The following is a 25,572-nucleotide window of genomic DNA, read 5'->3' on the forward strand; positions in this document are numbered from 1 at the left end:
TTCAAAACCATGCTCAGGGGACAAGTTTATTCAATCCCGAAACGTGGGTCCAAAGCCTCTCCCTCTACGAAACATTAGATCATGGTAGAACATTAGATCATTGCTTCACACACACAAACCAGCCCAGAGCACTTGCTGACGCCCCTCGAGGACCGCTAGGCACTAGCAGCTCCTCAGTGTCTCATTTCACTGTCACCGACCACGGAGAGGAGCGGGCACTGTTACCCCAAAGTCACTGAGGGACACCAGGGCCACAGCTCATGAGGTGGAGCCCACAGCCCGAAGGGAGCTTGTGCTTCAAGCACAGCACTGCCTCCTGGGGGGAATCTGACAACAGACCTTCAGGCCAGGGCGGCTGGGGTCCTCACCACCTGCCTTTAGAAGCATCTTCAGGCAAAAGGACAAACTACTATTTTGTTGTTCCTATTCGTCCGACCTGGCTCCAAATCTTTTTTGGATGTCTCCCAGTCACAGTGGCCTTCAGGAGGCAGAAAGGTCTGCACCCTGCGACTGTCCCGTCTTTATTTCCTAAGTTTCAGTTACAGAAGGCACAGCTGGAGCAGGACTGAGGGCTCCCCAGAGATGGGGGAGCAGCTTCCCTGGGCCCTCAGAAGCCCATGCGGGGCTTCTTCCGGTGTGGCTGAGAGCCAGAGAGGGCAGGCCCCTGCTGCCTGGAGGGGGTGGCCCGGGTGCTGGAGGTCTGGGAAGAGAGCACAGTGGCACCTCCCGGGGTGTCCCTTTGGAGTGATAGCTTGGCAGTGCAGTCCCGGAGGGTCCGCTGCCTGGAGGAGGTGGCTCGGATGCTAGAGGTCTGGGAAGGGGGTGCAGAGGCACCTCCTGGGGTGTCCCCTTGAAGCGGTAGCTCGGCCATATAATCCCGGAGGGTCTGCCGCCGCTCTGAGGGGACGCACTGGGCCCACAGCTCCTGGGTCAACTCCTGGGAGGGTGGGGTCACCGGGGGCCGAGGCCTGGACACAGGGGATGTCCTGTCTGGGCTGTGAGGGGGGCTAGTGGCATCTGAGAGGTCCAGGCGGCCGCTGAGAGAGGAGAAGGTACTGGATAGCTGCATCCGGCGCTTGTGCCGCTTGGGCTGTTTCCTGGGCCCTGAGCCCCTGCCCTGCCGCTGCTCCCACCAGGCAGCAGCTGGGCCTTCCCAGGCGGCCTCCAACCGCTCGCTGAGCTCATCCTCGGGGCCCGGCTCGGGAGCAGGAGGTGGCTCTGCCGTGGGGAGCGAGCCCAGGTCCCTCTGCTGCACTAGCCGCCCTTTGGCCATGGCCGCCCGAAGACTCTCTGGCACTTTCCCCTCAACCTTCTGCTGCTCCTTGAAGCCCAGTAGACGGCGGTGGGAAAAGGTGGGAGTGGCCCACACAGGGGGAGCCGGGGGTACCTCCAGCAGGGCCTTCAGCCACCTGCGACAGCAAGCAGTGGCCTGGGGGCTCCAGGAAGCTGTGGGGGCGTGGGAGTTGGGCCCAGGATCACGGGGGGGCCCAGAGTCTTCCTGGAGGTGGAGGCGCTGCTGGAAGACATCTCCAGCTGCTGAGAGCTGGAAGACCGACAGGGTCGTCGTGGAGGCAGAGGGTAGGAGGGTGGCGGCCAGACCTGGAGACAGGAATGACAGTGACCCCAAGGCCTGGTGGTGGTGCAGCCCCCCCCAAACTCACTCCCTCACCCAAGCACACCTATGGTTGGTGCTTGCAGACGCTCCTGCAGCCGCCACTGACTCTTGGGCTCCAGCAGGTGGAATGCAGAGAGGGAGTCGCTCCTGGAAGGGAGAGACTGGGGGGGCCCTGCCAGCCGAGGCGTGGAAGCCCCGTCCCCTGGAGGAAGGGCAGACAACTGAGGCCCTGTCCAGGCTCCAGCCCTGCCCGTCTTTCCACGTCCCTCCTGCCCTCGCCCGGACCCTCACCTGTGATGTGCAGCAGCTGCAGCTGCCCGTCCTGGCCTCCTAGGAGCAGCGGCCGCGGGTAGCCGGGGCGGGGTGGAGGCAGCAGCCGGGCCAGCAGGGGTGCAGAGGGGAGGCTGTGGTCCCATTTCAGCATGGGCACCAAGGGGAGACGCTCATCCATCAGATAGAGGGAGAACTAGGGGACCAAGAAATGAGACCGAGGTGCGGGAAACATCTGCTAAGTCTCAGGATGAGTGTAAACCTAGTCCGGGACCAGCCCTGCTCACCTCTCCACCTTCGCCTGCCCAGCCCCGCACAGGAGGCGCTTCCCGAGCGGGCGGCATCATCTCATCCTGACGGCCACAACTGGGAGAAGGGCTCTCGTCACATCAGAGCCCACCTGGCTTTCACCAGCCTTCCCCTAACTCACCACACTCTGGAACCTATGCTTGAGACGCACCTACTAAACACCCTGGGGCCCAGAGGGGGTGGGGTGGGGAGCAGACCCTCGGGGACCTTCAGACCTCCTCCCCTTTCCTGAGCACACGTGAATTGTCCAGCTTGGCAAAAGCTGCTTCCCCGCCCCCTGCCTTTCCTCTTCACCTGGTCCACTGCCAGCGGCACCTTACAAGCCCTGCTCAGATGTCACCCCTCCCTGAAGTTGTTCCCACCCGCCAGTTAGCATGTTTCAGCCACAGACTTATCAGGGTTTTGTGATTCTTATTTCACCCGCTTTTGTCCCAGAACCGTCTCTAGTAACCGTGCACAAGGGACAGGAGGGGGAAAGTGTTCCTCACCTGGGTACAGATGAGATGGAGTGTGGGCTGCAGAGAATCGGGGCCACACTCCCCCAGGTACTGAGTTAGCATGACACGTTCCCCTTTCTGGCATGAGGCTTCCGCCCCACCACGAAAAAGCAGCAAACCACAGCCTGGCGGGCCCTGGAGGGAAAAGCCAGGTGGGTCCTCCCACAGTCCGAGGTCTGGGGCACCACACCCGCAACTTTTCATACCCCGGGGGAGGGCCCCCATGCCAGCCCCCACCCAGTGTATCTGCTCTGACCCAATGCTGGGCCTCTGACAGTCCCCACTCCCTCACCTGAGTGTCAATAATTTTCACTCCAGTGCGGTCACCCACAGTCAGCGCCCGAGGGTGGGCTGTGAAGTCTGCCCAACGCCAGGGGGAGGGGTCCCGGAACACAAGGGTCTCAGGATCCTTATAGATTTGCCGAAGCCTTGGAGAAACAGGCCAGCCATGGGCAGGGAGCTAAGCTGATGGACTGATGGACGGGAGGTGGGGGTGGGGAGTGCATGCCGTAGTTCAAGGGGAGCCATTGTGAGGATGGAGCGTTTCTTGGAAAAGGGGCATTACCCATCCTGGGGGGTCCACAGACAGATGGCTCCCGAACGGCTGCAGATGGCCAGCTCCCCGGGCAGGTGCGGGCTGTGGGGCACAAGTGTGGTTAATGTTGAGCCATTCCCTTCCCCCACGCCTACCCCTTTGCCCACCAGCCCGATTCAGCCTCCTCACCTGAGGTTGATCCCTGTGGCCCCCTTCTTGACCTGCAGCACTTGGAGCGGACCTGGTTGCCCCTGCTTACTGACCTTCCAGAGCGCACAGTGGTAGTCAGAGCGGACAGCCAGCAGAGCTGACGAGGGGATGGAGAGGGTCAGGCTCAGGCAGCAGGTCAGTCAGCAAGGGAAGGAGGTGTCTAAGGGCCCTTACGTTCTCCCTGCACGGTGCGGGTCACCACCTGCCGGACAGGTCCCCGGAGCTGGATGTGGCCAGGGTCCCCAAAGATCCGGGGGTCACCGCCTGGGGTCAGACGGACCTCTTGGAAATCTGAGCCTCTTGCTAAGGAGAAGTGCATGATCGCTACAAGCCCCCCACAACTTCCTGCCTTTCCCCTGGACCATGCCAAGAGCACCTCCTCCACCAGAGGGAGCCAACTGGGGTCCTGCCCGGTGAGAAAGGATACACAGCCTGTCCAGGGCGACTCCTGCGGGGTAGACCAGCTGCCCTACCCGGGGCAGCCTTCCGGGCAGCCAGGCCAATGCACCTCCGGTGAAGGCATCGTCTAGGAGCAGCTGCTCCCATCGCATTGCCAGCTCCTCATGAAGCAGCTCTCCCAGGAGGTTCGCCACTGACTTGCCCAGGATGGGGCCCCCAAGGATGGAGAAGCGCCGCTGTCGGTTGCTGAGGTAAGCCCAGGGACACCTGGGGACAAGAGGATGGCAGGAGGGTCAGGCTGTGGCAGTGACCGTAAGGCTGGGTACCATTCCTAGGAAGGCCAGGCGAGTACACACATCTTTCATCTACCTAGAATTTCTTCCTGTCGGAAACCACCCTACCCTAGTCCCATGCCCTGGGGATTGTCACATGGCCCAAGCCCGGCCACTCAGAGTATTCCATCACCTCTGGCCAGTGATTGGCTCACAGATGGTCACGACACCCAAGCCAAGCCAATGACACCCTTCCCAGGGCTTCTGTGAGTGCCCCAGGTAAAGACACTGGCTCTTTCCTTGGAATCATAAACCATCTTGCTGCACTTGGAAACCACCTAGGAATTAAGCCAGGCAGAGGCAAGTGGATGAGAAAATAAAAAGAAACAGAGCCCGATTTCAAACATTTGAAAACCTGGATATAGCCTTGCCTGCAGCCCATGAATTTAAATTCCCCTTTCCCCTTAGGCTATTGGAGTTGGGAGTTTTGTATGAGGAAATATGGCTCGTGACTGCAAGAGGTACAGAGCAACTGTGATGGAACCTGGATCCATTCCCAGCAACGTCCACGTCTCCCCGCCCCCACCAGCTAGGCCTACCCACCCCATCCTTTCTCACTAGCCACTTGCCCCCAGGGCTGGTGTCCACCGAGGTCCTGGAGTAGCCTCTTCACACTGACCACTGTCTTCTTCTTAGAGCGGCTCTGTGTGGAAAGGCCTCGTCAAGCTCATACACCCTAGGGCTCACCCCGACATAAAGTGGGAACCCCTCTCCTAGACGGCCAGGGTTACTCACCCTTTCTCCGTCCAGTTTGAAATTCTCCAGCATCAGCTTCCCCAGGGGTGCAAAGGCTATGTCCCCATGGTCCCAGAGAAACTGGCTGAGCTGCAGGAGGAGAGGAGGCTAGGTCACTAAGCAAGGCCCCAGCCACACAGCATGTCCATTCCCTCGTGGGGCCACTCACCTGTTCAGTAACATCCAGCACAGGTCGGGGCTGCCTCCGGAACTTGGGACTTCCCCGGAAAAGCAGGTCCTGGGCAGTCAGGCCAGGGTCCCAGGGATCTGGGGAAGAGTGAGGTCGAGGAAGAGGTCTGTCCCAGGGACTGGGAAGGGCCCAGGCGACTGGACATACCCAAGGAGCCTGGGGGTGGAGGGCATTAGCAGGGGGTGGGAAGGTCTCAGGATGGGTGGACTGGGGGAGAGAAGCGACGGGGCAGCAGGTTGGGAGGGGGCCCTGAGGATCAAGACCCTTACCAGGACCAGGTGGCAGCACAGGAAGGGGCCCAGGGGTGTCTGGCTCCCAGAACAGGCCCTTGGCCAAGGGCAGCACCCTATTCTGTGGAAAACACAACCATGACAACAATGCTTCTGGGACAGGTGTCGTCGCCAGCACTTGTCTTTTATTAACTCATTCAACCCTCACAAGGAGCCTGCCGAGTTGATACAACAGTCATCGTCACTTTACTGATGAAGAAATGCAGACACAGGGAAGCTGTCACTTGCCCGAGGTGACACCCAGTAAAGAGAAGGCCAAGTGAAGGCTCTCTCTCCCTGCCATCCTTACCTCGGAGTTCTGGGGCAGGGACTCTGGCAAGGTCAGTGCATCTCTCCAGCTGCACATGAAGGACGTGTCAGGGACATCGCTCAGACCAAGTGGGCCGGTCATAAACAACGTGGGGCGGAGGGAGCTGGGGAAATCCATCCTAGAAAATAAGAACCACACGTCACACTGGCATTCTCAAAGGCCTGAATCTGACCAATAGCCTCCAGAGTGAAAAGTGCCCTCAGAGGAGTATACTTCTTTGAAGGAGCAGATAATGAAGAACAAATGAGTATGTAGCCAACTGCCAGAGACTAGGAAGTACTGTATTAAAACCAACCAACCAACCATGAGGGAGGGGATGGCGATAGGCCAAGGGTGTGCTTTTAGCCATGGAAGCCAGGGAAAGACTTGTTGAGAAGGTGGCTTTTGGCATGGCCTGAACCTACCGAGGAAGAGAACCACAGACAACAGGGAAGAGGGTTTCTGGCAGAATGAACAGCAAGTACAAGAGTCCTAGGGCAGGAAGTGTTTGGGAAACAAGTAGGAGGCCATCCAATGAACAAGAAGAGTGGCCAGTGGCAAAGGATGAAGACAGGTGGCAAGGGGTCAGCTTCCATCATAGCTCTTAGGTATTATAATCACGTATTTGTAAGCTACGCGCCCTACACTCCAGGCTACACTCCCAGGAGTAACTCAAGTTCCCCCAAGCCAGGCACTGAGTCTTATTTGTCTGTCTTAACCACTGTCAAGTATAGTATCTTCCAGAAAACACATTATGTGTTGAATAAAAATAAGTTCAGTGAAAGGGCTTTGCTACATACAAAGTGCTCTAGAAGTACAAGTAGCCACATCATCCCTCTTTTTCTTTTTTACTAACAGCACAAATCACAGCAGCGCTCACTCACTGAGTGTAAACATCTGCCAAACACAGGACGACATGTGTTAGCCTTCTAGTCTCCCTATTTTGGAGTTTAGGAAATTGTGGCTCAGGAAGGAGCCACTTGCCCAAGGCCAGCAGCTTCCCCCATCCAATTCACAGTCCAACTTCTGCACCGCCACTGTCCTGTGCATCCCAAAGCAAACACGAGCATTCGGGTCTTCGTATGCACAAATCTTTTCCCGTGGAACCGCTGCTGCATTTTATCAGCTGATTCTGTAAGCTCCGTACATCCACGTATCCTCAGGACCACGCCAAGTGTCCATCACACAGTAACTACTTGTCAAACTTGTCCAGCAAGTCAGCCTCATCCCAGCGGTATAGTCTTATCTCTTCCGCTAGACTGCAAGCCCTCTGAGGGCAGGGTCTGTATCTCATGCATTCCTGGGTTATTGGTGCCTGGCTGCTGCTGTCATTCCCTTTAACGTGACCAGAGAGAACAGTGGAAGGAATCAAGAAGATGCTCAGTGAGTCCTTGTGAAAAACACTGGCTGCCATAGGAGGGACTGTACCGACGGCAGTGAAAAAGCTCCCTCTCAGAGGCGGCTGCGTCCCTGATACATCAGTGTGAGCATGTCTCTGGGTTGTCTCTGGTTCCTGGGCTCCAATCACACTGACCTCCTCTAGGTTCTTCCTCACCAGGCTTTTCACCACAGGGTCTCTGCACACTGTCGCTCTGCTTGAAGCGATTGCCAGGGTCCTTCCGGTCTACCGACAAAATCCTACTCAACATCCTACTTGACAAAATCATCCTTCAGATTTCCAGTCAGGAAGTTCTCCCAGTTCCCTCAACGCCATCCTCCCACGATACTCTGCATGCTTTCTCCAGAGCACGCACTGCAACGTGTAATTACATAATTAAAGATGTCACTGTTTGATTAAAAAGCGGGAGAGGGATTTTATCCCCAGGGCCTTGGTGTTTGCTACACGGTAACAATCAGCACCAGTAAGCTGAAAGAACAAATCCAGGGATGAATGAACAACAGGGTAGTCAGGGGTTCACATAGCCGGAGCCTGTACCTGGGGAGAACAACCTTGAGCCCCATCCCCTGGCCAATAAGCAACAATGAGCAAACAGAGCCATAATCACAGGAGAGATAAGCAGGCTCAGGAAAAGCGTCTAAAGTTGTACATGCACATTAGTGAAAAGAGCTGTCCTATAGTTAACTTTTCTTCATTCGAATACGAAAAAGCACTCTGCTAGGCAGAGTCTTAAGATGCTAGCATGAAGTAGCACGTAGGTACACTGCACAGGTGCATGTAGGACCCACTTCAACATACTTTGGGGAGGGAGACGAGAAAGAGGAAGCAGTGGCCTCCAGCCCCAAGAGTCTATGAAAACCGCTGTGACTGTAAACTCCGTGAGCTCTATGCTCTTCTCTATTGGAGTGTGCTCCCGTGGTGCATCAAACTCTCGCTTTAATAAACCTTTCTCTCTGCAAAATTTTCGCCCACTGTCTTGATTTCTATTCCGAGAAGGGCAAGGACCCGTTACAAGTTACCGGGCGCCGGTAACCTGAGAATCCAACAGCCTCAAACAAACCCAGGCAGCCCGAGGGTGTTGGTGGAGCCCGCGACCTCAGGAAAGCCTCTAGAAAAGGCAACCTCAACTTCCCAGCCTCACCTGAGGCTCTCCAGGCCTCCTCGGACCTCCAAGGCCGCGTTACTGCCACGCGGGACTCGCAGGAAGTGGGCCTGTAGCAGGAGATGGGTGAAGGGATCCGGACGGTCCCTCCCCTCATGCATCTACTTGGCCACGTCCTCCCTACTCATCTCTTCCAACTCCCACCTCCAGGCCCTAGAATTTCAACAGCAAAGGACTCTCATCAAACGCTGTACACCAGACAGCTTGGGGAGCGTGGACTCGCGCGGAGAGCAGACCCGAGCTTTCTTCTCGGCCCCGGCACCCCTCTTCCTGCCGTCCAGCAGGGCGCGCGCACTTACGTGGCCCGGGCCTCGCGGAGCTCGTCTGAGACATGGACCTCCACGTGACGCTCGCCTGACCCTCGTGACACGAGGGAGCCCAAAGCAACACCCTAGCTCCAGCAAACACCGATGAATCAACCTCACAACGGTAATTAACGGTCTTCCGGACCTAGCCGGAAGTGCTCCCTCGAAGCAGGAAGTCCCGCCTCCCAGCCTGGCCTTACGGGCGCCCCAGAGCGCCACCTTCCGGGAGGAGGGGGAATGGGAGTGGAAGTGGTGCTGTGGGCAGTAGAAATAAAACCTCAAGTCCCGATAGTGAAGGCCACGTTGAGGAGAGTTCGAATTCCACCTCTGTTTAATTAACGTCCTATTTTGCAGGATTGTTTTAAGTATTAAATGTATTCCCTCAGCAAACACTTTCTGGGCACCCACGATGAGGCACTGTATTAGTCAGTAGGAATCCTAATGATTCCTTATATCCTATGTCCTTATATCCTATGAAGTAGGCTTTACATATAGGTGTACAGATAACTCTGGGGATGCATGAGTTTTCCCCAATGGTCAGGCAAGTATAGCTTTAGGCATTGATTCTCAAATTATGGCGTGCATCAACATCACCTGGAGGACATGTTAGAACATAGTTCCTGATTCAGGGAGGCTGGGGTAGGACCTCATAATTTGAGTTCCTAAGTTCCCAGATGATGATTCTGCTTGCTTAGGGGCCAAGTTTAATATAAGACCCAGTATTATATTGTATTATATTATACCCAGTATTATATTATAATTATACCTGGCCTTATATTATATAAGACCCGGTCTTATTTTACTATAAATAAGTATTTATTTTACTATAAATTTTACTTATTTTACTATATTTTACTTATTTTACTATAATTTTTGCTCCAAAAGACGCATTAGAGCTGATTGTCCAGCTAGGTCTTATTTTCGGGGAAGCACGGTAGTAGCTCTCAAACTTGATCATGTATCAGAATCTCCTGGAGGTCTTGTTAAAACAGCTTGTTGGGCCCCACCCCAGAGTTTCCAGTTTTGTAGATCTGGGATGGATCCAAGAATTTGCATTTTTAATGAGTTCCCAGGTGATGCTCACGCTTCTGGTCCAGGCACCACACTTTGAGAACCATTTAAAGAATCAATTTCCAGAATCTTGGCTTACATCTATAGTATATTAATAGTTTTTATCTGGGAGATGTTTGGAATCAGATGATTCCCTTTTTGCATCTCCCCTTTCACGATTACTTTTTTCCCCACTTTGTAGTACTGCCCAAGATGGGCACTGAACAAGGAGGGCGATTCCAAAAAGTTGCTTTCCTGCAAGAGAGTCCCTGTGAGACTAAGAAAAGCAGGTTCAGTAAGAAGTAATGATGGACGGGTGCAGGAAGGAGAATTTTGGGGGCTGACAATATTTTGTTTGTTCATCTGAATACTGGTTACATGGATATGTTCAGTGTGTGAAAATTCATCAAAAGATTTATGCACTTTTCTGTACATACTATGTTATACTTCACTAAAGAGTCTTTTAAAAACAGAAGAAAAGAAGAAAATATTGCTGGCCGTGATGCTATCTCATTGAGATGTTAACTTCTTGGTTAGGCTAAGGGCTTTCCCAGCTACCTATCTCAGAAATAGAATTTAGAAGTCACTCTAGGAGGGTGGGAATTCTTCTGTCTGTGCTGGTCACCAGTGTATCCCAAACAACTAGAAGAGTAGATGCTTGATAAATATTTGAATCAATGAAATGAGATGGTTCTTCTGAGAAAATATCAACACATTTATTTAAGTTGAATAAACAAAGTCAGACTGTTTCTAACAAAGAGTAAGTCTGATTTAGGTGAGTGGTTTGACTATGAGAGTAGGCTTTGCCAGTTAGATCATTTGGAGAGCGTTTTTCATAAATGAAATAGGCTCAGTCTGCATCTCTATGGTTTTGATAAAATATACTGGAAGGATTATTATAATAAATAATAAGTTAAAAATTGCTCCTTTTGTAATTATTTAAACTTGTGACTAAAATATTTGGGATAGTTTTTAAAAACTATTTTATGGGTATGCATGCAAAAAAATTGAAGACTATATTAGTTTCCTTTTGCTGCTGTAACTAATTACCACAAATTGAGTGGCTTAAAACAACCCAATATCATACAGTTCTGGAGGTCAGAAGCCTGAAATGGGTCTCACTAGGCTAAAATCAAGGTGTTAGCAGGGCTGTGTTCCTTTCTGAAGGCTCTAAGGGAGAACCAGGTTTTTTTGTTTGTTTGTTTGTTTGTCTGTTTGCCTTTTCCAGCTTCTGATAGTTGCCTGAATTCCTTGGTTCATGGCCCCCTTCCGTCTATAAAGCCAGCAATGGCCAGTTGAGGCTTTCTGGTGATGCCATTTCTGATTTTGACTCTCTGTCTCCGTCTTCCCTATTAAACGATGCTTGTGATTACACGGACCTACCCAGATAATCCAGGATAATTGCCCTATCTTAAATTCAGCTGATTAGAAACCTTAATTCCATCTGCAACCTTAATTCCCCTTTGCCATATGACGCAACATATTAATAGACCGTGGGGATCAGGACCTGGACATCTTTGAGAAACTATTCTTTCACTTTCCACTCTTACGAGCCACCCATCCAGCTTCTGCACTGGGAGGTCAATTCCATTTCTTCCTTCTTTCCTTTCTCTAAACAAGCTGTTATGTTTCCTTTTGTTACTGCGTATTACTTAACATGCAGTAAAGTGCACAAGTCTTAAGTATACAACTCATTGAGTTTTTACATACATGTAAACTTAAGACAACCACTACCTAGCTTAAGACAGAGAATATTTCCATCTCTCCAGAAAATTCCTTGGTGCCACTTTCCAGTCAATATCCCCTTCAAGAAGTAACCACGATTCTGACTCTTACCACCATAAATTAATTTTGCCGGTTCAAGAACTTTACATAAATAAGATCATGCAGAAGGTACTCCTTTGAGTCTGGCTTCTTTCATTTGTCAACTGAAAAATAATATGACTAGGTGTCTCATCACCAAAAAAAGATTTGGGAAAAAGAAGGGTTGTAACCCAGGGCATGTGAGTATGGCAAGCCATGTGCACACTCTGGCCTGCATGCCAAGATGGAGGAGTATTTAGAGACGGGAAAAGGAAGTTAATGGAAGGGGAAGTTAGAACTATGGAGCTTTACCATAAACATAGACTTCTTCCTGTAGGGTTCTGATGTGTGGGATTCTTGCAATTACATAGAGTGCAAGAACTTCCAGAAGCCCTAGCTCCTCCCATAGCTCCTCTTCACTGATTATGTTGGCTTAAAGTTCCACTTCGTCTTTTATCACATTTAACATGCCCATGAGATTTACCCATGTTGTGCAGTAGTTTCTTTTTTTTATTTTTTTTCATTACTGAGTAATAGTCCATTGTATGACTATATCACCATGTGTTCATGCAATTTCCTGTTGGTGACCTTTCTGGGTTTCGCAACTCTGTTCAAGTCTCTTTGTGGATATGGGTCGCCATCATTCCCTTTCTGAACACTGCTGTGCTGGGCCTAATTCTGCTCTTTGAACTATACCCCAAAACCAGAATGGTTCTTCCTGCTGCCAATCCTTGAAATGTTTGGGAGGTTGAATCTACTCTTCCTCCCACATCTACTCTTTCCAAGTTAAACAGTCCTGGTTCCACCACCTGCTCCGTATATGCCCCAGATCACACACAGCAGCAATCCTGGTCAGCGTTGTCAGACCCAAAGGTAGCATCTCCAGCAACACTGGGACACGTCTTAGAGACTGTGAACTGAGTAACTGGTCGGGTTTTCCCCAGCACCGGCTCCTATAAGACTCGGTTAAATTTGTGGCCCCCTTCATGCTATTGTGTTCTGCATCATAGCAGGCCATATGAAAATTGCCTTTATCCCTAATTTCATCTTAATTTTGTTATTTCTCCTTCATTCCTACTCCCTCATCTTAAAGAATGGCTGTCTTGTGGTATTTTTATGACCAACTCAAAATCCCTTCTGAAGAACAAAAGGACAGGGTGCCAAATATTTAATTTTGGCTAAGGAACACTTCCAGTTGGCTTCAGGAAGGCGTACAGTTTACAGTTTTTAAATGTAAATCCTGACTATGCCGTGGGATTGTTTCAATTGAGAACACTTTTATTTATTGGATGAGAATCCCCAAGCTCAGCTAAGTGGCTAGGGGCGGGCTGCTGTGATGGCTGTGGCTTGGGGCATCCTTGTGCGGAAGCCATATAAGATGCGGGACTTGGGTCCCCAGACATCTTCCCTAGTCTTCGCTTCCCCAGGACCACCTAAGGGCGAAGAGGCTGCTAGGAGAGGCCCCACGCCTCTCCAATCACCACACCCGAAGCTCTGCACCTGAAGTGGGATGTCCACTCTATCCACATCCAAGCTTCAGCTGTCCAGGAGACTGGCCTTCCCATTGGTTGAGAGCACTGTCTGCCACACCTCTGCGGGCTCTCATTGCCAGCAGCGAAGAGGGGGCGGAGCTTGCAACGTGCTGTAGGATGCACCGCGTGATCCCCACGCGGAAGCCAGCTGGCGCGTGTAAAACGGCGCGGGCGGCGCAAGATTAAGATCGGCCCACTGTCCCCTCAGGTCCTCACGTCCAGCCATGGCTTCAGCGGCCCCAGGCGCCGAAGAAAGTGGCCGCAGGAGACACCGTCTGGCCGCTTCATTGCAGATCAGCCCCCGGCCCAGGCCCTGGCGTCCTTCTGCCAGCCTGGACCAAGACCCTTCGGAGCCAGCCCCTGCCCCCAGCTCGGTGGACAATGAGGGGGGTGGGCAGCCCCTGGCTTCGGCGGCTGCGGGGGACAGTGGGCCCCGGGCGGGGGCTGGAGTCAGGGTACTGGGGGCAGCTCAAGCACAGGAAGACTTGGGAGAACAGACGGGGCAGTCCCCGAGGGTCTCTGTCGGGCCTGCAGGGCCTGCTGGGGACTTCTGGAAGGCGGCTAGACATCTGGGCCTACAGCTCAAAGACCCGCCTCCCGGCCAGGCCGTAGCCTTGCTCACGAAGTACGCGGCCAGTATAGGCGTCTCCCTGATCTTCCGAGAGGACCAGACTGCAGGTGAGGCCCTGTGGCCTGGGACGGCAGCATGTCCCCGGCTAACCCCAGATGAAGCAGTGGGGACCGTGAGGTGGGCTTGAGCCCGGGGTCCTGTGGCAGACCCCTGCTGTGAGCAGTGTGATGTTAGGACTGCTGGCTACAGCGGACATCTAACTGGCTGGTCACCACAGGGTGAACGATATCCCCATCGGAAGCGCCTGGAGGTTTAGGGACATGCCCCAAGCTACCCATCCTTCCAGCATGCTTTGTTATGAAGACCAATGACAGGTAGTTACAGTTGCCTTTCCAGCATTGGAGATGAGATACCTGAGAGAGGGCCAGCCCCAGACTTAAATACATGATCGAACACAGTTTGATAATGAGAACGCTACATGGAGACGTAATCATACTAGGTCCTTCCCTCTTCCTCAGTGCATGCCCTCTGCCCCACACTCCTGGCTCAGACACAGACACACAGCAATACCCCAGGTCCCAAATTTCAGGTTCCCAACCTGAAGCCAGTGCATTCCTAGTTTCTAAGGAGATAGCAAGAAAATCATTCCTTAAGCTGTTGGGACCTTTTGTAAAACCACCTAAGAGAACCCTGAATGAACAGCTTAAAAAGAAATAATGTATTAAATATGGATTGGGATTTGCTTTAATTAGGTAGGGTAGGACAGCAGACGTGGAAATGGTTATCATGAAGGAGTAAGTAAATAGTCACAGATCCCTAAAAAATGAAGGCACAACTTGCCATGCAGGGCGACGTGGGAAGGGACTAGGGTAGGTCAGGAGGCAGAAGAGGGAGGGGGAGAGCAGGGCCCAGAGCCTTTATTGGGGTTTTCTTGGGAAGGAATGGTCGAGGCAATGCAGGTAGGCTAGGTAAGCTTAGGATTGAGGAAGGCATAACATTGAGCAAGTTTAGGGGGTCCAAGGGGTGGTCCCTAGTTGTCTACTACCTGGCCCTGGGGTGATTTAGGGTATGAGGAATATTGGCTGGAGTGAGAGTTTGATGATTAGGGTGTGAGCTCTAGATTGGCTGGTTTCTATATCAAAGGCATGCTTGCAAGGGAGTCATTTGCTACCTCCAGGAATTAGGTAGACCTGGGGGCGGGGGGGTGGTCTCTACAGGATCAAGGGCCCAAATGCCAGAGCCTTGGGAATACAGAAAATGAGAAAATAGATTCAATACAGATAATAATAGCTAACATTCAATAGTTCTGGATGATGGGCCAGGCATTCTCTGAAGGGCTTCGGGCACGTCAACTCATTGAGTCCTCACAACTATTCCTTACAAGAAATACAATACTGTTAACACCATTCTGCAGATGGGAAGACAGGCCAGAGAGGTTGTAGCTACCTGCATGGTACAGTATAACCCCAGGCAGTCTTTTTTCAGAGCCTGAGCTAAACCACAAGATTATAGTGACACGCCCTTCGGCTTACAGTATCCTTCCCACTGTTTACATGAGTAGGTGCCGTTCTTAGTCATTTTTATTTTCTATGTTGACACAATTTCAAAGAGTAGCATAAAAGAACTCCCATAAACTCTTCATCCAGATTCTCCATTTAATATTTGCCACCTTTGCTTTGTGTATCTCTCTCTCTCTCTCTCTCTGTCTTCCTTCTATATATGTATTTACATAAAAATATCCACATTAATCTTTTCTGAACAATCTGAAAGTTCCTTTACCCCTTAAGTGTGTATTTCCTAAGAACGAGGACATTGTCTTTATGACTACAGTACAATGATCAAATTCCAGAAATTTAACATGGATATAACACCATTGCCTCATTGCCATTCACATTCAAGTTTTGCCAGTTGTCCCAATAATGGCCTTTATTTTTTCTAATCCCACATGAACTGTTACATTTAGCGGTCATACCTCTTTAATCGCCTTTTTTCCTGAAACAGTTTCTCAGTCTGTTTTTGTCTTCAGGACATGATGTTTTTGAAGAGTCAGGTGTTTTGTAGAATGTCCTTACACTGGGGTCTGTCTGCTTCTTCGGGTGTGGGTTCAAGCTATACATTATTGGCAGGAGGGCTGTGATCTGTATGTCCTACGACTGCTGATGTTAGCTGGGAGGGCCTGACAAGGGTGACATCCAACAGGTGTCTTCACTTCCCCCTTGTGCTTAATCATTCATGCGGGGGCGGGGAGTATCTGGAGACGGTGTGAATATTCTGTTCCCCATAACACGGCCACCTCGGGGTTTTAGTGTCCTTTGATGATGGTTGCCAGGTTCGGTTATTATTGTGCTGGCTGTCGCATGCTGGTTTTCTGATGCCAGCGTTCCTTCTGCATCTACCAGTTGGCATTCTTGATGCCCTTTTAAAGTGGGTGAACCTGAGTGCTAGTGAGCAGCGCTGAGACGTTGGTTCTCTTCTAAAAGGGCAGTCCTTTTGGGAAACAATTTAGCAGCAAGCACCAGCAACTACCGTGAACTAAGTTTATGCCCTTTTATCAGGTGAACCCAGTTCTAGGATTTTCGTCTGTCTGTTTTGTGTCATAAGTGACACAAACTTATGTCACTGAAATAATAGTGTTTGGTAGACAAACCTTTCAAATGTAGAAGAGAAATAGAGCCGTGTGTCTGGGGAAAGGTAGACGGCGTGCTGTGTGCTCAGGGTCATCATCCTGAGAACAGAACGGCCCTGGATTTGGGTCCTGGCACTGCCGGGGTACACTGCCTGTCCTTTGTGTGCCCCTTTGTAAAATGGGCCCACTTCAGAGGGACTTATGAGGATTGTCTGAGTGATGATGGGCCTGGAGCAGCAGAGCAACTGCTGTGCCTGGTACAGGAGTCAGCAGTCTGTCACCTGTCATCCTGGCCACCCTCAGTGTCAGATGTCAGGAGGAAGCGGTGGGCTGCTGTGGCTGAGCGGGGCAGATGTCATTGTGGGCGTCTCAGGAAGGGCCCGTGATGGGCATGAAGTGCAGGGTGCCACTTCATGCCCCCCTCCTTCTCTAGACCCCTGCTTCCCATTCTCTGTGCGTGTGGAACTGGACGGGGTGGCCTGCCCTGCAGGCACTGCCAACAACAAGAAGGAAGCCAAACAGCAGGCAGCTCTCTCTGCCCTTAGCTACATCCAGAGTCAGCTGGAGAGCCCAGGTAAGGGGGCAAGTAACTCAAGTGACCCAGCCCCAGCTGGGGGTCGGGGGGGGCTGAAACACTGTGCACATGCGCATGTGTGTGGGCAGGGTGAATTGCTGCAGAGACCACCTGGGCATCAGGCCTGGGCCTGCAGGGAGCTCAGGAGGGGGACATGAGCTGACCCTTGCCCTAATGTCCTTTGAAGCCTGCCTACCCTGGGGACAGGGACTGCTAGAGGGCCAGCCAGAAACTGGTTTCTGGAAGATAAATTCCGCCCACCCCCCCGTTCCTCCCCGCCACACACAATGGAACTTCTTGGCTTCCTGAAGGACAAAGGATAGGAGAACAGACTGCAGCATCCGTGGTGACCCACCTCCCCTTGTCTCTCTTCCAGAGCCCCCAAAGACCCCCAGCAAGCCTCCACTGGGCTCCGTGAGTGTAGGTAGGTGGGCCCCTGTTGACCCAACCCCCATAGCGAAGGGAGAGACATGGCCTGTGGGGCTCCCACCTCTGCCCCTCTCTCCCCCATGTGCAGAGAACATCCTGACCCACGAACAGCGCTGCGCAGCTGTGGTCAGCGCCGGCTTTGACCGCCTGGTGGACATGACCTCGCCATACTGGGCCTGTAAGGGGACCGTGGCTGCCGTCATCTTGGAGCGAGGTAGGGGGTGCCCTGCCTCCCCCCGCCTCAGAAGGCTGCCATGGGCCCCTTGCCTAAAGCCGGGCTGTCTCTGCCTTCTCCCCTCGCAGAGGTCCCCGGTGCCAGGGGCCACGCCAAGGAGATCTACGAGCTGGTGGCCCTGGGCACAGGCAGCAGCAGCTGTGCTGGCTGGCTGGAATTCTCGGGCCGGCAGCTCCATGACTGCCACGGTGTGGTCATCGCTCGACGGGCGCTGCTGAGGTGAAGGGGGGCTGGGGTGGACACTCGGTGGCAGCCCTGGGCAGGACGTGGCATCCCCCTGCTGCTCCTCTCCCTGTCTCTCCCAGATTCTTGTTCCGGCAGCTCTTGCTGGCGACCCAGGGCGGCCCCAAGGGCAGGGAACGGTCTGTGCTGGCCCCCCAGCCAGGGCCCGGGCCCCCCTTTGTCCTCAAGCCCCGGATCTTCCTACACTTCTACATCAGCAACACCCCCAAGGGAGCTGCCCACGACATCTAGTATGTGGGGAACTGCCATGGGGTCCCTTGGTGTGGCTGGGTGGGGAAGGGCAGTGTCGTGTGGGGTCAGAAGATTGGCCTTGGCTCTCATATCCAACGTCCTGTTTCTTGCCCGGCCTCTGCAGCCTCCCACAGTCCTCCGAGGGCAGCACCCCCTTCCGCCTGCAGGCCCACATCCGAGGGGAGCTGAAGCCCGTGTGTTACTTGGCACCCATACTCCGGGACACCCACGTGGGCTGCCTCTCGGCCAGTGACAAGCTGGCACGCTGGGCCGTGCTGGGACTGGGCAGCGCCCTGCTGGCCCACTTCTTGCCTCCCCTCTATGCCACCAGCCTTGTCCTGGGTGAGGACCCTGAGAGGCATGAGGGTGGAAGGTGGGCTCTGGGTGGTGTGTGGGAAAGGATGTTGGTGCCTCGAGTCATGTCTTGTGCCTTCTGCCCCCACAGCCGACCCTTGCCACGACCCCCCAACTTTAAACAGTGCCATCCACACCCGGCCCACCCTAGACAGGGATTTGGGGTCATGCCTGCCACCTCCCTACACCCGAAACACACTGCACCTGTTTTCGGGGCCCCCCGTGGCCCCCTCCGACCCCAGTCCCAACACCTGCCATGACCTGAGCCTCAACTGGAGCCTGGGGGACCCCGATGTGGAGGTTGTGGATGTGAGCACCGGGCGTGTGAAGGCTGAGTAAGAAGGGCCCATGGATGGGTGGAGCAGGGGCGCCGTCGTGAGGGGTCCGCATCTCCCTGCCCCTGGGATAAGACTGTCCATCTAGTCACCAGCTTGGGTTCTAATCCCAGCTCAGCCTCCTACAACTCTGACTGTGGCCAGTGCTTCTGTCACCCACGCGGTGACAGCCCACGACACCCTCTGAGATTGTCATGGCATGAAATGAGATGGTGTAAGGGGCGTGGTGCGGGCCTTTTAGTTGAGTCCATCTTTTCCCTCCTCTAATCTTCGTGTCCCTTTTTCTTCATCTCTAGTGCTGCCCTCGGGCCTCCCTCCCGCCTCTGTAAGGCAGCTTTCCTCCGGGCCTTCCGCCAGGCTGCCCAAGCTCTCGGCAAATCCCACCTGCTGGCCTTGAAGACCTACGAGGAGGCCAAGGTCAGCCCCTTCCCTCCCCTCCGACCCTCCTTCTCCTGCAGCCCCAGGAAGCACCCTTTTTTCACTCCTTCTCATCTCCTGCCCTAGGCTGGGCCCTACCAGGAGGCTCGCCAGCAGCTCTCTCTCCTCCTGGACCAGCAGGGCCTGGGGGCTTGGCCCTCGAAGCCATTGGTGGGCAAATTCAGAAACTGAAACATCTTTAGGAGCTCGAAGTCCCTGAGCGGAGCTGGATCCTGCTGGAGGAGTGTTCCTGGCAAGGCGTGGGGCCAGCGGGGAGGATGGGGGCTACACAGGGTGAAGTTGGGATGAGGGAGTGGGCCTGATGTGGTAGAGGGATGGGGGTCACTGCAGATTTGGGCTTGAATAAAGAAAGTTTCTGGTGCTCCAATGTGTTGTTGGCTGTTTGAGGACGGGGTAGCCTGGAGCCCTTTTGTTTGGGAAGAGAGAAGCCCCTGCCGTGGCAGGGCTCTCAGCTGGATCCCCTCTTCACAGAATTACATACTGCTGCACCAGCCCTGGCTCCTCCCTGCCTTCCAGCCTGCGTGCTCCAGGGGAGGCTGAGGCTGTGTTGTTTTGGAGCCAGGCTGTTGGCAGCAGGTGTGGGAACACTTCCTCTTCAGGTGTGATGGAGGCTCCAGCCTCTCTTCCTTTCCCAGGGCTCGACCTGGGAGGAGTGGTAGAGTAGTGCGGTGCCTACTCTTGAGTCCCCCCCACCCCCCGTTGAGCTAGCTCCGTGGGTCTGAGCATCCCCTTGTTGAAGGATGCCTGGAAGGTGTAGGCACCGGTAGTCCCCAGTCAGGAGGGGAGTCCTGCAGACCACAGCTCCAGCCTCTGCTCTGAGGTCCTCTGGGTTTTTGCAAGTGGCTAGGCCCTGCAGCCCTGTAGGTGTACTAGGGTGAATAGTGTTCCCCCAAATTCACGTTTACTTGGAACCTATAAAAGTGACCTTACTTAGAAATAAGGTCTTTACAGATGTAATCAAATTAAGATGAGGTCCTACTGGATTAAGTGGGCATTGAATCCAATGATTGGAGTCCTTAGAAGAGGAGGTACACAGGTTGACACGTAGAGGGGAGGAGGCCATGTGAAGATGGAGGCAGAGATTGGAGTGATGCTGCCACTAGCCAAGGAATGCCTGGAACTGCCCGGAGCCAGGAGAGAGGCGTGGACTGGTATTTTCCTTCTCCAGAAGTAGCCAGCCCTGCCAGCACCTTGATTTCAGACTTCCAGCCTCCAGAGCTATGAGAGAACAAATGTCTGTTGTTTGAAGTCTCCCAGTTTGTGGTACCTTGTGTGACAGCCCTGGGAAGCTAAGCCTCCCACCAACTCTGCCTGATAGCTGCATTTTACAGATGAGGAAACTCACAAGGTGAAGTCGGGTCCAGAAGAGCACATGTGGCCAAGGTGGGCCTGCGGTTTCCGTGCAGGCATCTACTTCTGAGCCCTTCGATCCGTCACTGCCTTGGCTGCTGCTCGATTTACTTCTGTGACCTGGCACCAAACTCCTGACCTCTTTTATACACAGAACTCGGTGATGTGGTTCCTACAGTTCCCTCATAGCTTTGAAGTTCTCACCTTTGCTCTTTCCTAATGGCCACCAGAGGTGGGAGATGCAATTTTGCCCTTCAGAGAGAGAGCTGCGACCTGGTGTGCTTGGGAGAGGGTGAGAAGTGGCTGGTGGGCGGACAGGAGAGGGGAGTCCAGGCAGGAGGAGAAGAGAGGTTTGCAGGAAGGTGCCCGTGACAAGAACTGGGAGGAAGGTCAGAGGGAGGGAAGTTTGAACCAGGAGGGAGGGTCTTAAAGCCAGGTAAGCACTGAATTGTTATTATTTTTACTATTTTTTGTATCACCGAGGAAACAGTTATTTATCGTTAGGTTTTTGTTTTTTGGTTTTTTTTTTTAAACTTCTAAGGCCAACTTTGAAATGATTTTTTTGTGGGTCTTTTTTTCAAAGATGGAGAGGATTTTTAAAACACCCGAGCCTGTTAATTAGCCCATTTATTACATATTGTTTTCTTCAGGAGACAGTCTAAATTGATTTACTTTTTGTGCTGCAATGGTGACTGCAATCAAATCTAGGAATATAGTAACCATTCACACTGCAGTTTTATGCAATGAGCCTTTTGATATTCATTAATCACATAATCACTGGGTAAACAACTTATTCAAAATGACATTAACTCTGCTGTGTTCTGCCAAGTAAGTAGTATTTGTCCCCATGTTGCATAAATCTGCCTGTCCAATCCCTTTCTCCCCAGACAGTCCTCATTACACAATATTCGCTCAGTTCCCTTGACTCAGCTTATTTATTATTGCAGAGTGATGATGAACACTGCTACTGAAATGGAGACTCTAAATCAGGAGGTGACGTAATCAAATGCTGCTTCCTCCAGGACGCCTTTGCAATCGTTCCCCTGCTCTGTTCCCTGCAGCTCTGAGCTTTGGGGATCTTGCCTAGACACTGGGCACCCGCGCCACCCCCCCCCCAATCCCTGCACCGTGCTGTCCCTCTGCTGGTGTGGTCTTTACCACTGAGTGGAAGTGTAGACTTAGCCCAAGGGGCCACTCCACCTTTCCAAGGCTCAGTTTCCCCATCTAGCAAATGTGAGTCACTCACAAATGCGTAGCCCGCAGGGTTAGGGTGAGATAAACTGGGACCTAGGCCGAGCACTGTTCCTGGCCCTTGGCAGTCCTCAGGCAGGGGCTGTCACCAGTCCTGTCCGCTCTCAGCTCCAGAGGTAGAGCAGTTGTTTGTTTCTCTCCATCCTCCCCTGTGGGTCTCCCACATAGAAGATGCCTGACAGACAAGCACTGAATGGAAGATCAGTGATGTATGGGATCTCCTCTTTACAGGAGGGGGTGAGAGGGAGAAAATAGTAACCCTCTCCTCTCCTAAAAGAGGGTTTTAGAAGACATTTAGAAAATTCCCATTTTATGGTGGCTCTTTTTTTCTCTGCCCTGCAGAAGCAGTCAGTGAGACCTAGAGAAAAGTTAGTGAGAGTCTAGAGAAAAAGGGCCTTCTCCATAAATTATCATTCTGCTCCCTGGGTTAGTGGTGAAATGACAGCTTAAAAAAACACTGGGCACAGGGTAAGATGCTGTGACAAAGATAGCCCATACTCTGGCTTTCATCAGAGGTTGTTCCTCACTGTGTACCATCCTCACCTCAACGGAAGGTGGCTGTCCTCCTCTGGAAAGACGTGACCCAGAGGCTCCCCACAGTGCTCTGCTCACATGCCTGTTGATCCAAACACAGTGACATGCCCCACCTAGCTGCAGTGGTACCTGGGAAACAGGAATCTGGCTACAATCTGGGTGGTTTCATTACTAAAAGGATGTAGGTGAGAACGGTAATGGCAGCTGTTAATGGTTTTTCCCACATGGAGCGAGGAAGGACTGACAGGCTCTGGCCCATGAGGACCAGGCCCTGCAGGGAGCATCCCACAGCCAGGAAGGCAACACAGGTAGACTCTCCACAGGCTGCATGTGCCACGTTGGGGAGCCCTGCCCTGTGTCCCCCATTGGTCCCTTACCTCACGTCTTTCACCACCCCATCACGTCCTCTACTCCAGACACGGTGGCTCCCATGCTGTCCTTTGAAGGACCAAATACATTCCTGCCTCAGGACCTTTGCACCTGCTGTTTCTTCTTTCCCAAAATATTTCCAGAAATCTGCATATCTCGCTCCCTTCACTCTTTCAGGATTTACTCAAATGTCATGGCTCAGAAAGGCCTTCCAAGTCATCCTTTTACAAAATTGCAATCCCACTCCTACCCTGCTTTATTCCTTGTCTGTTTCATTCCCTGCTGAGCCCCCAGGGCCTGGAACAGTGTCTGGCACAATAAAGATTTATTGATGAATGAAGAAGAAATTTGAAAAACAAAAAACAAAAACCCATCAGCATGCCTTGCTGTCACTTCAGGGTCCTGGCAGCTCAGTCGGTCACATTGTAGACACCCCACAGCCTTTCCACAGCCTCCCCCACACCCAGCATCCTCGGACACCCTGGATTCATCTTTCCTAGCGCTATCCCAGCGTGAGCCTGGAGCTGGTTAATTTACTTTCGAAAGATCCCGGTACCTAGAGGAGGTGTCACTTGAGAAGACATCACGTGTTGTGTTTCCCCCACTCTGGGTGAGGTGATAATGGGTTTGCATGCATGCTTTGCCCACAGAGATTTCCTATTGCACTTTGGGTGCAGATTCTTGTTCCCAGAGTGGCAGATCACCAGAGCCAGCCAAGGCGGCTGGAGAGCCAGGCCTCCTGACCCCGCCAGGACCAGCGGCCAGGGGATGACTGGCTCAAGGATACCTTTGGAAACTTCTATAGAAAACAGACATTTGTCCATGGGGTGCAGGCTGGAAGGGTGGACCAACTGCTGTGACACACAACCCTCCAGTGTCAGTGGCTTATTGGTGCAATCCATTACTGTCGGTGATCAGCGTGCAGGAGTTCGGGGACACAGCTCCTTCCATCTTTTGGCTCCATCGCCCTTACAGCAGGGCTGGCAAACATTTTCTGCAAAGGGCCAGAGTAAATATCTCCCGTTTGAAGGCCATAACAGTCCGTTGCCTGACTCGGCTCTACCATTGTACCCCTAAATCTCCTTAGACAATATCTGAATGAATGGGCCTGGCTATGTTTCAATAAAACTTTATTTGCAGTAACAGGCAGAGGGAGATATAGTTTACTGACTCCGGTCTTAGGACTTTGAGTATATCTTGAATCTGCACAGGGTAGCTGGTGTAGAGGATCACGCAGGGGGTGTTTGCAACTGGCCCACAATGACACGTTCCCCTTCCACCACATTCTACTGACCAGAACTCTGGCCCTGCCCCCCCCCACACACACACACCTGCAGGGAGGCTGGAAATGTGAACGAGGAACCAGATATTGGCTAATCCATTTCAATTTCAGAAGCCTGTTCAAATTTGGCACCCCTGTGCCTCCATGGATGGTTTTCCCATTACCGCTCTGTCCTCCTCCTTCCTAGGACTTATCACAAGCTCTGCTTGTCCTGTTTATTTCCTTCTTGACTTATTTGTGGTCTGCCTTCCTACCTCCCTTCCTCCCCTCCACTCAGGCCCACGCAAGCACCTGTCTTGCTAACTACTGTCTTCACTGAGCTGGAACAATATCTGGCCCATGGCAGACACTTAAGAAATACTGCCCCAGAACCTAACTACTGCCCCTCCTGACTTCCGACTTGGCAGTGGCCTTGGGATGGGTGACCTGCGAGCCCTGCCACCCCTCACTTGGGGGACCCTCCCACCTCCTCTCACGTCCCAAGGTCAGCCCCAGCAGCTCGGGCACTAGGCATGCCCTAATACACCAGACGAGCCCCAACATCACTCCTTAACATTGTTTCACGTTTCTCTGGGAGTTGGGAGGGGCAGCGGGGGAAAGTCCCAAAAGCTTAATTAGGAAGGTGCCAGGTGAAACTGCTGAGCTTTCCAGGGGGTCTTCTTTCATGCTGGCCATTGGCAGAGTACAATGGAAGCCTTTGGAACAGCACGATTGGCTAATTTTAGCCCAAATGCAGTCCCGTTTCTTTGGCTTCGTCCCCCTAACAGCGAAGGTGAGTTGTAACAGTCACATGTTCTCCAGGTGTCATCCAGAGCAGGCTGCGCTGAGGCAGGGCTGGGCTCTGCAGCTTTAGCCAAGGTCGCTTGGGACGACCGGAGCCATAGGGCCCACGGAGACAGCCAGCAGCGTCTCTTTTTATGTTTTCTTTTTAGCTGACATTGTGTTCCTGCAGGTGCCCCTTGGTGAGATGTCAAGGGATGGATGAGCCAGCTGCTGGGCAAGGATCTGGAGGCACAGAGCTGAGGGCACCGGATGGGTAGTCCTGGCTTTGCCACTCCTGGCTGTGGGACGTGCCACATTACGTCCCCTCCCTGGGGCTCTGGCCACAACTGTAAAATGGGCAGGTTGGGCCTGGTGACCCTAAAGATCCTTTTAGCTCTAAGAATCTATGAGGCAGCCCATAGTTGGCAGGATCAAGGAAGGACACCTGGTGGCAGGTGGAAAGAGATCACCTGCTCTGAGCCTCAGGGATTCGTTCATCTGCGAGCAGATACTCTCTGTTCCTCACAGAGACGGCCCGAGGTGGCCTGCGCATGCCTGGCCTCCTGGCACATTCTATCCGACCTGCACAGGAGCAGAAGTTAATTTTGTTTTTTATTTGAATACCTTGGGAATCAGCCAGCACTCTCCAGCTCTTCCACACCCCCACCAGTGTTTCCTGGGGTTACATCCCAAATAAAGGGCTCATACGTCACCCAAGAGGGGTATGTCAACCCCAGATATGATACCCCGAGAGGGACAGAACTTGTGGCATGAAGAGACATGGAACGGACACAAAATGAGACTGTTCTATTAAAAAGAGGGGTTTGTAGTCATCCAAAATTTCCACGTCATCTACGTCAAAGGTGGGAAAAGGTCCAGATTACGGGAGGCAAAGGAGATAGGACAAGCCAATGCAACATCCGACCCTACACTGGACCCTGTCCTGGAGGGGAAAAAGCCCGAAAGGGTATGATTAGGTCAGCTGACAAAATTGGAACAGACGGTGGATTGGATTAAAATATTGCATCCAAGTTAAATGTACTGACGTTGATCACTGCACTGTGGT

At 52.7% G+C, this 25,572-nt stretch overlaps 2 protein-coding genes across 4 annotated transcripts; one reads left to right on the forward strand and one right to left on the reverse strand.

Annotated features, from left to right (window-relative positions):
* Positions 1-585: 585 nt before the first annotated feature.
* TAF1C (TATA-box binding protein associated factor, RNA polymerase I subunit C) lies at positions 586-8,498 on the reverse strand. 3 transcript variants are annotated; one of them, XM_033128908.1, is made up of 15 exons: positions 8,212-8,498; positions 5,672-5,810; positions 5,362-5,443; positions 5,072-5,169; positions 4,903-4,992; positions 4,737-4,810; positions 3,864-4,102; positions 3,611-3,727; positions 3,416-3,533; positions 3,257-3,328; positions 2,984-3,119; positions 2,683-2,826; positions 1,907-2,081; positions 1,680-1,817; positions 586-1,599 (listed from the first exon to the last, which is right to left on the reverse strand). In XM_033128908.1, exons 1-15 carry the CDS (start codon positions 8,331-8,333, stop codon positions 608-610), a joined length of 2,736 nt encoding a protein of 911 aa, XP_032984799.1. In that variant the 5' UTR covers positions 8,334-8,498; the 3' UTR covers positions 586-607. The 3 variants fall into 3 exon arrangements, with proteins under 3 accessions (XP_032984799.1, XP_032984800.1, XP_032984801.1); XM_033128909.1 differs by lacking the exons at positions 4,737-4,810; positions 4,903-4,992; positions 5,072-5,169; ... (1 more) ...; positions 5,672-5,810; positions 8,212-8,498 and adding an exon at positions 4,301-4,440; XM_033128910.1 differs by lacking the exons at positions 2,984-3,119; positions 3,611-3,727; positions 3,864-4,102; ... (4 more) ...; positions 5,672-5,810; positions 8,212-8,498 and having other exon boundaries at positions 3,416-3,599.
* Positions 8,499-13,146: 4,648 nt separating this feature from the next.
* ADAD2 (adenosine deaminase domain containing 2) lies at positions 13,147-19,129 on the forward strand. Its single transcript, XM_033129228.1, has 10 exons — positions 13,147-13,665; positions 16,423-16,693; positions 17,070-17,117; positions 17,211-17,336; positions 17,396-17,576; positions 17,663-17,830; positions 17,956-18,173; positions 18,277-18,520; positions 18,817-18,937; positions 19,025-19,129. Exons 1-10 carry the CDS (start codon positions 13,147-13,149, stop codon positions 19,127-19,129), a joined length of 2,001 nt encoding a protein of 666 aa, XP_032985119.1.
* Positions 19,130-25,572: the final 6,443 nt, after the last annotated feature.

The sequence above is a fragment of the Rhinolophus ferrumequinum genome, chromosome 15 (assembly GCF_004115265.2).
Source record: "Rhinolophus ferrumequinum isolate MPI-CBG mRhiFer1 chromosome 15, mRhiFer1_v1.p, whole genome shotgun sequence".
In the NCBI taxonomy this organism is placed as follows: domain Eukaryota; kingdom Metazoa; phylum Chordata; class Mammalia; order Chiroptera; family Rhinolophidae; genus Rhinolophus; species Rhinolophus ferrumequinum.

Excerpts from the sequence above, each read along its gene's own strand:
- ADAD2 (XM_033129228.1), top strand. The coding sequence starts at position 13,147 with ATGGCTTCAGCGGCCCCAGGCGCCGAAGAAAGTGGCCGCAGGAGACAC. Across the intron at positions 17,577-17,662 it reads GCTCGACGGGCGCTGCTGAG|ATTCTTGTTCCGGCAGCTCT; the intron begins GTGAAGGGGGGC and ends TGTCTCTCCCAG. Across the intron at positions 17,831-17,955 it reads GGAGCTGCCCACGACATCTA|CCTCCCACAGTCCTCCGAGG; the intron begins GTATGTGGGGAA and ends CGGCCTCTGCAG.
- TAF1C (XM_033128908.1), bottom strand. The coding sequence starts at position 8,333 with ATGCATGAGGGGAGGGACCGTCCGGATCCCTTCACCCATCTCCTGCTA. Across the intron at positions 5,811-8,211 it reads GGAGGCCTGGAGAGCCTCAG|GATGGATTTCCCCAGCTCCC; the intron begins GTGAGGCTGGGA and ends CTTATTTTCTAG. Across the intron at positions 3,534-3,610 it reads CCGCACCGTGCAGGGAGAAC|CTCTGCTGGCTGTCCGCTCT; the intron begins GTAAGGGCCCTT and ends TCCCCTCGTCAG.